At 47.1% G+C, this 13,146-nt stretch overlaps 1 protein-coding gene across 5 annotated transcripts in view; it reads right to left on the bottom strand.

The window, feature by feature from the left end:
• The window catches only part of LOC135057039 (zinc finger MYM-type protein 1-like), a 127,115-nt gene that overhangs the window by 16,839 nt on the left and 97,130 nt on the right, over positions 1-13,146 (bottom strand). For 4 of the 5 annotated variants that reach the window (XM_063962890.1, XM_063962889.1, XM_063962891.1 and 1 more), the window contains 3 exons: positions 12,871-12,976; positions 1,946-2,043; positions 1,666-1,777 (listed from right to left, as the gene is read on the bottom strand). In XM_063962890.1, the coding sequence (XP_063818960.1) occupies positions 1,666-1,777; positions 1,946-2,043; positions 12,871-12,976 (316 nt within the window). The remainder of the gene's footprint in view (positions 1-1,665; positions 1,778-1,945; positions 2,044-12,870; positions 12,977-13,146) is intronic. The other variant, XM_063962893.1, reaches the window with a different exon arrangement.

The following is a 13,146-nucleotide window of genomic DNA, read 5'->3' as shown; positions in this document are numbered from 1 at the left end:
TCAGACACGCACAGCCGCTGACACTGACATTACTGTTATGTTGTTCCCTCATTTTGACAGACTGGTAACTAGTATTTTTTATAATAGTGGATGAGCGTTCTAATATTCTTTTCCTTACTAATGTCACAGGATTCATTTTATAGCACTCAGCATCTGAGACCAAGCTTAATCTTTAAGACACTATGGGGGTCATTCCGACCCGTTCGCACGCTGCTTTTTTCGCAGCTGTGAGAACGGGTCCGAACTGTGCATGCGCGCGGGCGCCAATGCGCAGGTGCGTCGTTGCCTTCGCCGGGCAGTGACGAGATCAACCAGGAAAGCGTTCGCAGCGACGAACGCAAGAGGATTGACATCAGGAAGGCGTTCCAGGGTGGCAACTGACCGTTTTCTGGGAGTGGTGAGGAAAACGCAGGCGTGTCCAGGCGTTTGCAGGGCGGGTGTCTGACGTCAATTCCGGGACCTGACAGGCTGAAGATATTGCAGCGGCTGAGTAAGTTCAGAGCTACTCAGTAACTACACAACTTTTTTGCCCAGCTCCCCTGCACATGCCTTCGCACACTTGCTATGCTAAAATACACTCCCCCATAGGCGCGACTATCTGATCACACGGGCTGCAAAAAGTTGCAGCGTACGATCAACTCGGAATGACCCCCTATGAAAGTCTTAAATATAACTAAGCCTCTTACAGTGTTTGGCAGAAAAAGACTGGTCTCAGATAATGAGAGGTGGAAAATTACTCCTATGACATTAGTAAGGAAAAGGATATTAGAACACTTATCCACTACTATAAAAAAAATGGATGTATTTATAACAGTACAACTGATATAAAATTAAATTTACTTTGTTAAATATCCTTAATGGTCAGCATACCTTCAATTCACACCGTAGGGTTCTTGCTAAATTCTGACGTCACTCTATATGTGTGCATACGTAGCAGCAGTAAAGCAGCATGGTCTGCAGCCCCTAGTTAGAAGCACCTTATGGGCGGGGATTTAGCACAGTGTGGGCTTCCTGCTAATTACACTCCGGAGCGGCAGTGCCAGGGGGAGGAGTTTCCTATCCTGTGTGAGATGAGCAGCAAAGAGCTTCCAATCGGAAGCCACTACACAGTCAACTCTCCCTCATGCAAAGTGGGAATAGAGAAATGAGATCAGGACCGAAGCTTGGCTGCAGGATGGCGGACTGAAGCAGGGGCCACAACAGGAGCTGGAGCTCACTGAGAATGGTGGCATGGTGCAAAACTTTTACTTTTTGGGCCCTTGGGCTGTAGCGCCTGGGTAAAATCTGCCAATGGTCACGGTTCAGACAAGAAGAGCAGCTCACTAACCTACATTTCCACATTCCCCAGTCATCGGATAGGAAGTTACACTAGCCGATGTTATATTATACATCCACTACGTACATACAGACACTGCCAACACACACACACACACACACACACACACACACACACGCCCTGGAATCAGAGAATATGAGAGCTAAATCAGCAGCACTTCTACGCTAGAGAGTAAGGTGGCTTCTATATGCCCCTAAAGTAGCATAGCGCTGTGGCCAGAGGCAAGCTACGTTAGATTGAAGCTTCAGCAGAAACAATCACTGAGCGGTTAGTGTAGCAACAGGAGAATGTATAATAATAGACAGAGGTAATAAGTGATTATTACTCACCTGTGCTAATACCTCTAGGTATTGCCTCCTCCTTACACTGCTGATCACCCATCACATACGCCTCTTCTTCTCCCACTATATATTCTATCTTATAATCAGCCAGACTGTCACACTAATAACACATAAAACAATACAATAACACTTCAGTAGTGCCTGATTTGAGTATCTGAGATTATAATGAACTTTATCAGTATTAGACCCACGCAAGTTCTCACCCAATCATATGGTGGAAAGTCACTTTGAATTTTTGGGATTTGGGGAGACCCTAAATCCCACCTACCTGATCCTCCAGTGGGGTCCTGTGATTTTCCTCTGTATGATCAAGGGAATAAAGAGGACGGGGACATCTCTCTGGGGTATCTCTGTTACTGGGTCCATCTGTAGAAGTACATTTATATATGTGATTACAAGATGATGTGTGTTGTGGGGTAACATGAATCCACCTTTAACAAACTGGACTCTTGCTGGTTTCCCCAGAATAAGAACTATATCGCTGGAGCGCCCACCATAAACTCTCCTGCATTAGTACACAGACCTTACAGGAAATATCAACTGAAGAAACCTACTATTATGTGATGTTATAGGTGTGTCCCCAACACCTACCCTCAAATCCTGCCAAACAGCCCCATCCGGCGCACCACGGACTTTGTGACTTAACCGCACCATGCAACTGTTTATTAAAACATTCATCTTCATGTTCTATACTAATCCTAACCACTTAGCACATTATTAGCAAAGTAGGATGCAGAATCCAGGAAAAGTACTTAATCTGTGTAAGAAGGCAAAACCCAGAGATCCTTCAGTGTAGTCTGTTCACTAATACTGTACTAAGGCCCTCATTCCGAGTTGTACGCTCGGTAATTTTCTTCGCATCGCAGCGATTTTCCGCTAATTGCGCATGCGCAATGTTCGCACTGCGACTGCGCCAAGTAAATTTGCTAAGAAGTTTGGTATTTTACTCACGGTATTACGAGGTTTTTTTCTTCGTTCTGGTGATCGGAGTGTGATTGACAGGAAGTGGGTGTTTCTGGGCGGAAACTGACCGTTTTATGGGAGTGTGTGAAAAAACGCTGCCGTTTCTGGGAAAAACGCGGGAGTGGCTGAAGAAACGGGGGAGTGCCTGGGCGAACGCTGGGTGTGTTTGTGACGTCAAACCAGGAACGACAAGCACTGAACTGATCGCACTGGAAGAGTAAATCTCAAGCTACTCAGAAACTGCACAGAGAAATCTTTTCGCAATATTGCGAATCTTTCATTCGCAATTCTGCTAAGCTAAGATTCACCCCCAGTAGGCAGCGGCTTAGTGTGTGCAATGCTGCTAAAAGCAGCTAGCGAGCGAACAACTTGGAATGAGGGCCTAAGTACGGTGTTTAGGAATAGCAATGCTTGTGACTAAGGGATTGGGGTAAAGTAGCAGATTAAGCATAACTATGCATGGCACAAGTACTGGACAAGGTCTATGTAGGATACCTGATCTACTGTCAGTATATAAGTAAAACATTGAGAGACATCACATAAAGAAATAAAGGAGGCCATACACACCTGTGTGTCGACGACCCAATAATTACACAAATAGGAGTTTAACAAGAAGAGAGGACATAAAGAATATAATGGGGGCGGAGGCACAGCTTAAAAGAAAAGGTAGGAAAGGGGAGGACGGCACTCGACTGAGCGGTCCAAAAAATGCAATGGATACCAGAGGTGCTAAATAGCCATGAGCAGGGGAATAGGAAGAAGCTGCACCTGCAACGAGCAGTCATGAGCTAAGGGCTATGTGCCAGAGGGCTAGATATCCTAGGAGGTCAGTTAAGTACTACAGGAACCCACTATTACCCAAGGGGAAGTGTGAGACTGGATTTGTATGAGGCAGAGTCTTAAAAGTTGAGCCACTGGAACCAAATATCTTGGATCTGCTCAAAGTTGTCTCCCGCTAATAAATCAGGACATCCATGTCCATATAAAAAATAAAAAAAAAATCTTAGGAGTGCCAATCTGCAACAGTAATACATGGGATCAGGGGAACATGTTCTCTAAAGATCTCCATTGTGAGTTTGATAACAAAGACCCAAAGGGTCTTAGTTTCAGGGATCTCCATGTGATGTCGGACGAATATTTTGTGATTTAACGAGATGGACCATTCCAGGGCCTGCACGTAGAGGATAAGTAGTGGGTAGAAAGGGTAGCCTTGTCAGGTATCATCCTTAATATCAACGAGGGACGATAGGAAGCCTCTGATGTTAATCCTAGCAAAGTTAGAATATGATGTTAACGGTTGGACCCAGTCCCATGCGTGCCAGCACACCAGCCATAAAGTCCCAGTTAACATGGTTAGAAACTTTTCCCAGTCTATTCAACAGCATTATGGAAAAGAGCTTCAAGTGGACAATTAGTAAGGAGACTGGCCAGTAACTGGGGCACAGTGCGGGGACCACACAACTTCAGGGATAATAGCAATATGGGCTTCTAATGATTGACAGGAGAATGAGAAGCGAACAGCATTGTTGTAGGCTGCCAGCAAGAGTGGAACTAACTTATCTTCAAAGGCCTTGTGAACCCATTAAGGCTGGGGCTTTCGCTAGAGGTGGCAAACCTAATGGCCTTCCCTAGATCTGATAAGGTAAACGGCCAATGAAACCCATCTCTGTCCTCTGCTGAAAGCCCAGGGAACCCAATTATAGTCAGATAGGAATCAATGACTTCCCACTCGAATGTGGTTGGGACCAAGGATGGCAAAGTTGTAGAGTTTAGTCTTATAGGAGCAAAAGCAGGAAGCGATGCCACCCATATAAGTATGTGTTGTCCATATGTCTTCCGTGTATAAAGGTAGCAAGATACAAAAGGACCTCTTTGAAATTGCAAAAAATAAGATTTTACTTACCGATAAATCTATTTCTCATAGTCCGTAGTGGATGCTGGGGACTCCGTCAGGACCATGGGGATTAGCGGCTCCGCAGGAGACAGGGCACAAAAAGTAAGCTTTTAGGATCACATGGTGTGTACTGGCTCCTCCCCCTATGACCCTCCTCCAAGCCTCAGTTAGGTACTGTGCCCGGACGAGCGTACACAATAAGGAAGGATCTTGAATCCCGGGTAAGACTCATACCAGCCACACCAATCACACCGTACAACTTGTGATTTGAACCCAGTTAACAGTATGATAACAACGAAAGAGCCTCTAAAAAGATGGCCCACAACAATAATAACCCGATTTTTGTAACAATAATTATGTACAAGTAATGCAGACAATCCGCACTTGGGATGGGCGCCCAGCATCCACTACGGACTATGAGAAATAGATTTATCGGTAAGTAAAATCTTATTTTCTCTAACGTCCTAGTGGATGCTGGGGACTCCGTCAGGACCATGGGGATTATACCAAAGCTCCCAAACGGGCGGGAGAGTGCGGATGACTCTGCAGCACCGAATGAGAGAACTCCAGGTCCTCCTCAGCCAGGGTATCAAATTTGTAGAATTTTACAAACGTGTTCCCCCCTGACCACGTAGCTGCTCAGCAAAGTTGTAAAGCCGAGACCCCTCGGGCAGCCGCCCAAGATGAGCCCACCTTCCTTGTGGAATGGGCATTTACAGATTTTGGCTGTGGCAGGCCTGCCACAGAATGTGCAAGCTGAATTGTACTACAAATCCAACGAGCAATAGTCTGCTTAGAAGCAGGAGCACCCAGCTTTTTGGGTGCATACAATATAAACAGCAAGTCAGACTTTCTGACTCCAGCCGTCCTGGAATTATATATATATATTTTCAGGGCCCTGACAACGTCTAGCAACTTGGAGTCCTCCAAGTCCCTAGTAGCCGCAGGCACCACAATAGGTTGTTTCAGGTGAAACGCTTACACCACCTTAGGAAGAAACTGGGGACGAGTCCGCAGTTCTGCCCTGTCCCAATGGAAAATCAAATATGGGCTTTTGTAAGACAAAGCCGTCAATTCTGACAATCGCCTGGCCGAGGCCAGGGCCAACAGCATGGTCACTTTCCATGTGAGATATTTCAAATCCACAGATTTGAGCGGTTCAAACCAATATGATTTGAGGAATCCCAACACTACGTTGAGATCCCACGGTGCCACTGGAGGCACAAAAGGGGCTGTATATGCAATACTCCCTTGACAAACGTCTGGACTTCAGGAACTGAAGCCAATTCTTTCTGGAAGAAAATCTACAGGGCCGAAACTTGAACCTTAATGGACCCCAATTTGAGGCTCATAGACACTCCTGTTTGCAGGAAGTGCAGAAATCGACCTAGTTGAAATTTCTTCGTGGGGCCTTCCTGGCCTCACCCACGCAACATATTTTCACCACATGTGGTGATAACGTTGTGCGGTCACCTCCTTTCTGGCTTTGACCAGGGTAGGTATGACCTCTTCCGGAATGCGTTCAACCGCCATGCCGTCAAACGCAGCCGCGGTAAGTCTTGGAACAGACATGGTACTTGCTGAAGCAAGTCCCTTCTTAGCTCCCGAGGCCATTAGTCCTCTGTGAGCATCTCTTGAAGTTCCGGGTACCAAGTCCCTCTTGGCCAATCCGGAGCCACGAGTATAGTTCTTACTCCTCTACGTCTTATAATTCTCAATACCTTGGTTATGAGAAGCAGAGGAGGGAACACATACACCGACTGTTACACCCACGGTGTTACCAGGACGTCCACAGCTATCGCCTGAAGGTCTCGTGACCTGGCGCAATACCTGTCCCGTTTTTTGTTCGGGCGGGACGCCATCATGTCCACCTTTGGTCTTTCCCAACGGTTCACAATCATGCGGAAAACTTCCCGATGAAGTTCCCACTCTCCCGGGTGGAGGTCGTGCCTGCTGAGGAAGTCTGCTTCCCAGTCGTCCACTCCCGGAATGAACACTGCTGACAGTGCTATCACATGATTTTCCGCCTAGCGAAAAATCCTTGCAGTTTTGCCACTGCCCTCCTGCTTCTTGTGCCGCCCTTTCTGTTTACGTGGGCGACTGCCGTGATGTTATCCCACTGGATCAATACCGGCTGACCTTGAAGCAGAGGTCTTGCTAAGCTTAGAGCATTATAAATTTGCTCTTAGCTCCAGTATATTTATGTGGAGAGAATTCTCCAGACTTGATCACACTCCCTGGAAATTTTTTCCCTGTGTGACTGCTCCCCAGCCTCTCAGGCTGGCCTCCGTGGTCACCAGCATCCAATCCTGAATGCCGAATCTGCGGCCCTCTAGAAGATGAGCACTCTGTAATCACCACAGGAGAGACACTCTTGTCCTTGGATATAGGGTTATCCGCTGATGCATCTGAAGATGCGATCCGGACCATTTGTCCAGCAGATCCCACTGAAGAGTTCTTGCGTGAAATCTGCCGAATGGAATCGCATCGTAATAAGCCACCATTTTTACCAGGACTCTTGTGCAATGATGCACTGACACTTTTCCTGGTTTTAGGAGGATCCCGATTAGCTCGGATAACTCCCTGGCTTTCTCCTCTGGGAGAAACACCTTTTTCTGGACTGTGTCCAGAATCATCCCTAGGACCAGCAGACGTGTCGTCGGAACAACTGCGGTTTTTGGAATATTTAGAATCCACCCGTGCTGTCGTAGAACTACTTGAGATAGTGCTACTCCGACCTCCAACTGTTCTCTGGACCTTGTTCTTATCAGGAGGTCGTCCATTTTCTTTGAAGACGAATCCTCATTTCGGTCATTACCTTGGTAAGGACCCGGGGTGCCTTGGACAATCCAACGGCATCGTCTGAAACTGATAGTGACAGTTCTGTACCACGAACCTGAGGTACCCTTGGTGAGAAAGGCAAATTTTGGGACATGGAGGTAATCATCCCTGATGTCCCGGGACACCATATAGTCCCCTTCTTCCCGGTTCGCTATCACTGCTCTGAGTGACTCCATCTGGATTTGAACCTTTGTAAGTGTTCAAATATTTCAGATTTAGAATAGGTCTCACCTAGCCTTCTGGCTTCAGTACCACCATATAGTGTGGAATAATACCCCTTTCCTTGTTGTAGGAGGGGTAATTTTATTATCACCTGCTGGGAATACAGCTTGTGAATTGTTTTCAATACTGCCTCCCTGTCGGAGGGAGACATTGGTACAGCAGACTACAGGAACCTGCGAGGGGGAAACGTCTCGACATTCCAATCTGTACCCCTTGGATACTACTTGTAGGATCCAGGGGTCCTGTACGGTCCCAGCGTCATGCTGAGAACTTGGTAGAAGCGGTGGAGGGCTTCTGTTCCTGGGAATGGGCTGCCTGCTGCAGTCTTCTTCCCTTTCCTCTATCCCTGGGCAGATATGACTCTTATAGGGACGAAAGGACTGAGGCTGAAAAGACGGTGTCTTTTTCTGCAGAGATGTGACTTAGGGTAAAAAACGGTGGATTTTCCAGCAGTTGCCGTGGCCACCAGGTCCCATGGACCGACCCCAAATAACTCCTCCCCTTTATACGGCAATACATCTTTGTGCCGTTTGGAATCTGCATCACCTGACCACTGTCGTGTCCATAAACATCTTCTTGCAGATATGGACATCGCATTTACTCTTGATGCCAGAGTGCAAATATCCCTCTGCGCATCTCGCATATATAGAAATGCATTCTTTAAATGCTCTATAGTCAATAAAATACTGTCCCTGTCAAGGGTATCAATATTTTTAGTCAGGGAATCCGACCAAGCCACCTCAGCTCTGCACATCCAGGCTGAGGCGATCGCTGGTCGCAGTATAACACCAGCATGTGTGTGTATACTTTTTAGGATATTTTCCAGCCTCCTATCAGCTGGCTCCTTAAGTACGGCCCTATCTGTAGATGGTACCGCCACTTGTTCTGATAAGCATGTGAGCGCCTTATCCACCCTGAGGGGTGTTTCCCAACGCGCCCTAACTTCTGGCGGGAAAGGGTATACCGCCAATAATTTTCTATCGGGGGAAACCCACGCATCATCACACACTTCATTTAATTTATCTGATTCCGGAAAAACTACAGGTAGTTTTTTCACATCCCACATAATACCCTTTTTTGTGGTACTTGTAGTATCAGAAATATGTAACACCTCCTTCATTGCCCTTAACGTGTGGCCCTAAAGGAAAATACGTTTGTTTCTTCACCGTCGACACTGAAATCAGTGTCCGTGTCTGGGTCTGTGTCGACCGACTGAGGTAAATGGGCGTTTTACAGCCCCTGACGGTGTTTGAGACGCCTGGACAGGTACTAATTTGTTCGCCGGCCGTCTCATGTCGTCAACCGGCTTGCAGCGTGTTGACATTATCACGTAATTCCATAAATAAGCCATCCATTCCGGTGTCGACTCCCTAGAGAGTGACATCACCATTACAGGCAATTTGTTCCGCCTCCTCACCAACATTTTCCTCATACATGTCGACACACACGTACCGACATACAGCACACACATAGGGAATGCTCTGATAGAGGACAGGACCCACTAGCCCTTTGGGGAGACAGAGGGAGAGTTTGCCAGCACACACCAAAACGCTATAATTATACAGGGACAACCTTTATATAAGTGTTCCTCCCTTATAGCATTTTAATATATATTCATATCGCCAAATCAGTGCCCCCCCTCTCTGTTTTAACCCTGTTTCTGTAGTGCAGTGCAGGGGAGAGCATGGGAGCCTTCCCACCAGCATTTCTGTGAGGGAAAATGGCGCTGTGTGCTGAGGAGAATAGGCCCCGCCCCCTTTTCGGCGGGCTTCTTCTCCGGAGTTTGTGATATCTGGCAGGGGTTAAATACATCCATATAGCCTCAAGGGCTATATGTGATGTATTTTTCGCCATACAGGTATTATACATTGCTGCCCAGGGCGCCCCCCCCCCGCGCCCTGCACCCTCCGTGACCGCTGTGTGAAGTGTGCTGACAACAATGGCGCACAGCTGCAGTGCTGTGCGCTACCTCATGAAGACTGAAAGTCTTCTGCCGCCTGGTTCCGGACCTCTTCAATCTTCAGCATCTGCAAGGGGGGTCGGCGGCGCGGCTCCGGGACGAACCCCAGGGCGAGACCTGTGTTCCGACTCCCTCTGGAGCTAATGGTGTCCAGTAGCCTAAGAAGCCAATCCATCCTGCACGCAGGTGAGTTCACTTCTCTCCCCTAAGTCCCTCGATGCAGTGAGCCTGTTGCCAGCAGGACTCACTGAAAATAAAGAACCTAAAAACTTTTTCTAAGCAACTCTTTAAGAGAGCCACCTAGATTGCACCCTGCTCGGACGGGCACAAAAACCTAACTGAGGCTTGGAGGAGGGTCATAGGGGGAGGAGCCAGTACACACCATGTGATCCTAAAAGCTTACTTTTTGTGCCCTGTCTCCTGCGGAGCCGCTAATCCCCATGGTCCTGACGGAGTCCCCAGCATCCACTAGGACGTTAGAGAAATAAGGTATGCGTAAATAAGGGTTTCCATTTTTCCTTGTGTACTCTCGGATCTGGAGAACATATTCCATCACATCTCCCACCCAAGGAATCCACAGTCCTCAAGGTGGAAGAACCTCCTACATTTGATTGTACCGGGGCTTCCCTCTTCTAAGGTCTTCCCTGGACTTCCTTGCCGGATGGGTTGCCAAAGCAGCAGGGGGGGGGTGGGGGGGGGGGGGTGTAGCCGGTGGCGCTGGGAGATGAGCTCATCTCCGCACCACCTCTCCCTATGTAGTAAACAGGTCCCGGGAATCCGTTCACGCTGCCACTGACCAACCCGGGAATAACCCTTTTTATAACTCGGGTTGAATTACCGGGTAAGGCGACCCGGGAATTCGACAATAGCCCTTTCACACCGCATGCTGACCCGTGCCGGGTTGATACCGGGTTATTTCTGTGATGTAAAAGGGGTATATGGAGCTTGTGTGAGTAGGAGACTGGGCAGTTCTCTGGGCTGGTAACACACAGTCAGATGATGTAAGGGGGAGAGCATGAGAATAATAGGGCTGATGTCTTCTAATTTATGAGATACCAGAGAGTGTGGGGAAGAGACTGATCAGATCTCTGGGCTGGTAACACACAGTGACATGATGTGAGTGGGGAGAAGCAGGAGTCTAATAAGGGCTGATGGCTGCTGATGTATGAGATACACCAGAGTGTGGGGAGGAGACTGGTCAGATCTCTGGGCTGGTAACACACAGTGACATGATGTGGGGGTGAGAACAAGAGTCTTACAGGAGCTGATGGCTCCCGACTTCCACACAGGGCAGATACACTGTCTCATTAGATCACAGGTTCTCAAACTCGGTCCTCAGGACCCCACACAGTTCATGTTTTGCAGGTCACCTGCAGATTTTTAAAATGTGACAGTTGGTGATACACAGTGCAGCTGCCGGGTGACATGGAAAACGTGAACCGTGTGGGGTCCTGAGGACCGAGTTTGAGAACCACTGCATTAGATTATACTGACGGTGTAGAAGATACTGTTGGAGTGAAAATACAGACAAGTCTCACATATTCTCCTTGCTTAAAGTGTTGTTAGTGTGTAACCTCTCACAGATAGTGACCTGTTCTATTCTACAATTAGCACTATTCATACCCGTTTTCCTTGTTTTGGAATCTCCATGTCTCTCTTAACAACTCTGATTCTGTGTACTTACTATGGATAAAGATTCATCAAGTGCCATACTGCCTTCTCCTCCTTACCAAGACAAGTCCCACAAAGTTCCTTGTCCTTCCCAGTCATTTTATTACTGTCTGAGATTACACGCCTACCTCAGAAAGGTCAGGTTACACTGTTACTATGAATATACCTTGTAGGGCACTGCAGATGCCTGTGTGGTCTTATAAATAAAACAGAATAATAATTATATAGATAGGGTTTTAAATACCTACCAGTAAATCCTTTTCTCGTAGTCCATAAGGGATACTGGGGTCAATTAGTACGATAGGGTATAGACCGGGTCCAAAGAACCCAGTGCACTTTAAATTTCTTCAACTGGGTGTGCTGGCTCCTCCCCTCTATGCCCCATCCCACAGGCAGTTATAGGTAAAACAGTGCCCGAAGGAGAATGGACATACTTGAGAGAAGGAACAAAACAACGAGTGGTGAGAGTTACACACCAGCACACCACAACATAAACTGACAAGCAACGGCTGGCAACCAAACAGTAACAGCTGAACAGGTAAACTTATAAATAAGTAACAACCTGCAGAAAGTCACCGCACAGAGGCGTGCACCCAGTTATCCCTTATGGACTACAAGAAAATAATTTACAGGTAGGTATTTAAAATCCTATTTTCTCTAGCATCCATAAGGGATACTAGGGTCACTTAGTATGATGGGGACGTCCCAAAGCTTCCAGAACAGGCGCGAACGTGCGGAGACATCTGCAGCACCGCCTGCCCAAACTGGGTATCCTCTTTGGCCAGGGTATCAAACTTGTACAACTTCACAAAGGTGTTCTTCCCCGACCAGGTAGCAGCTCGGCATAGTTGTAAGGCCAAGACTCCACGGGCAGCCGCCCAGGAAGACCCCACAGATCTAGTAGAGTGGGCCTTCAGAGACTGTGGGACAGGTAAGCCTGCCGACACATAGGCCTGTCGGATAGTCCACTTATGCCAAAGAGCAATGGACTACTAATGGAAGCAGGGTAACCCTTTTTCTGTGCATCATGGAGCACAAACAGGGAATCCGTCTTCCTGATCCGAGCCGTCCTCCTGATATAGATCTTCAAGGCTGGCACAGCATCCAAAGCCTCCGGAGGAGCAGAAGAGCCAGAACTAGACGGAACCACAATAGGTTGGTTCAAGTGGAATGCAGAGACAACCTTCGGCAGGAACTGCTGCCTAGTCCTGAGCTCTGCTCTGTCCTCATAAAAGACCAAAAAAGGACTTTTACATGACAAGGCCCCCAATTCTGAGCCATGCCTAGCAGAAGCCAGGGCCAGTAACATCACAGTCTTCCACGTAAGGTACTTGTCTTTGAAAAAGACAATATTATGCTAAAGCAGCTATCAGCCATTTTGTATAATGGCAGCCATTCTAAATGTATTTCAAGCTATAGGTTTATAAGTAATGCTGACATTTATATGATATATGCATGAGACCCTTAGCCCCAGCAACCTGTATAAGAAATATGCACTTCAACATATTGATAATGGTCAAGGATCAGGTCAGATGCATATACGAGTTATTAATCCTACCCACATCTTTAAGAGATTTAAGTGAGTGCTTGTACTACAGAATAACGAAATATATTGATAAGAAATATAATGTTTATTACTCACCTGTGCTGATCTCTGCAGGGATTTCCTCCTCCTTACACTGCTGATCACCCCTCACATACGTCTCTCCCTCTATATCCTCTACCTTATTATCAGTCAGACCTTCACCCTAAATATCCCAAAAAATTAAATGACACGTTAACAAAATTGGATTTCCTTACTTGAAATTAAAAAATAGGATTTTAAATTACCTGCCGGTAAATCCTTTTCTCGTAGTCCGTAGAGGATGCTGGGGTCCATTTTAGTACCATGGGGTATAGACGGTTCCGCCGGAGCCTT

This window comes from Pseudophryne corroboree, chromosome 3, assembly GCF_028390025.1.
Source record: "Pseudophryne corroboree isolate aPseCor3 chromosome 3, aPseCor3.hap2, whole genome shotgun sequence".
NCBI classification, from domain to species: domain Eukaryota; kingdom Metazoa; phylum Chordata; class Amphibia; order Anura; family Myobatrachidae; genus Pseudophryne; species Pseudophryne corroboree.
This window is presented reverse-complemented; position numbering and strand designations above follow the sequence as displayed.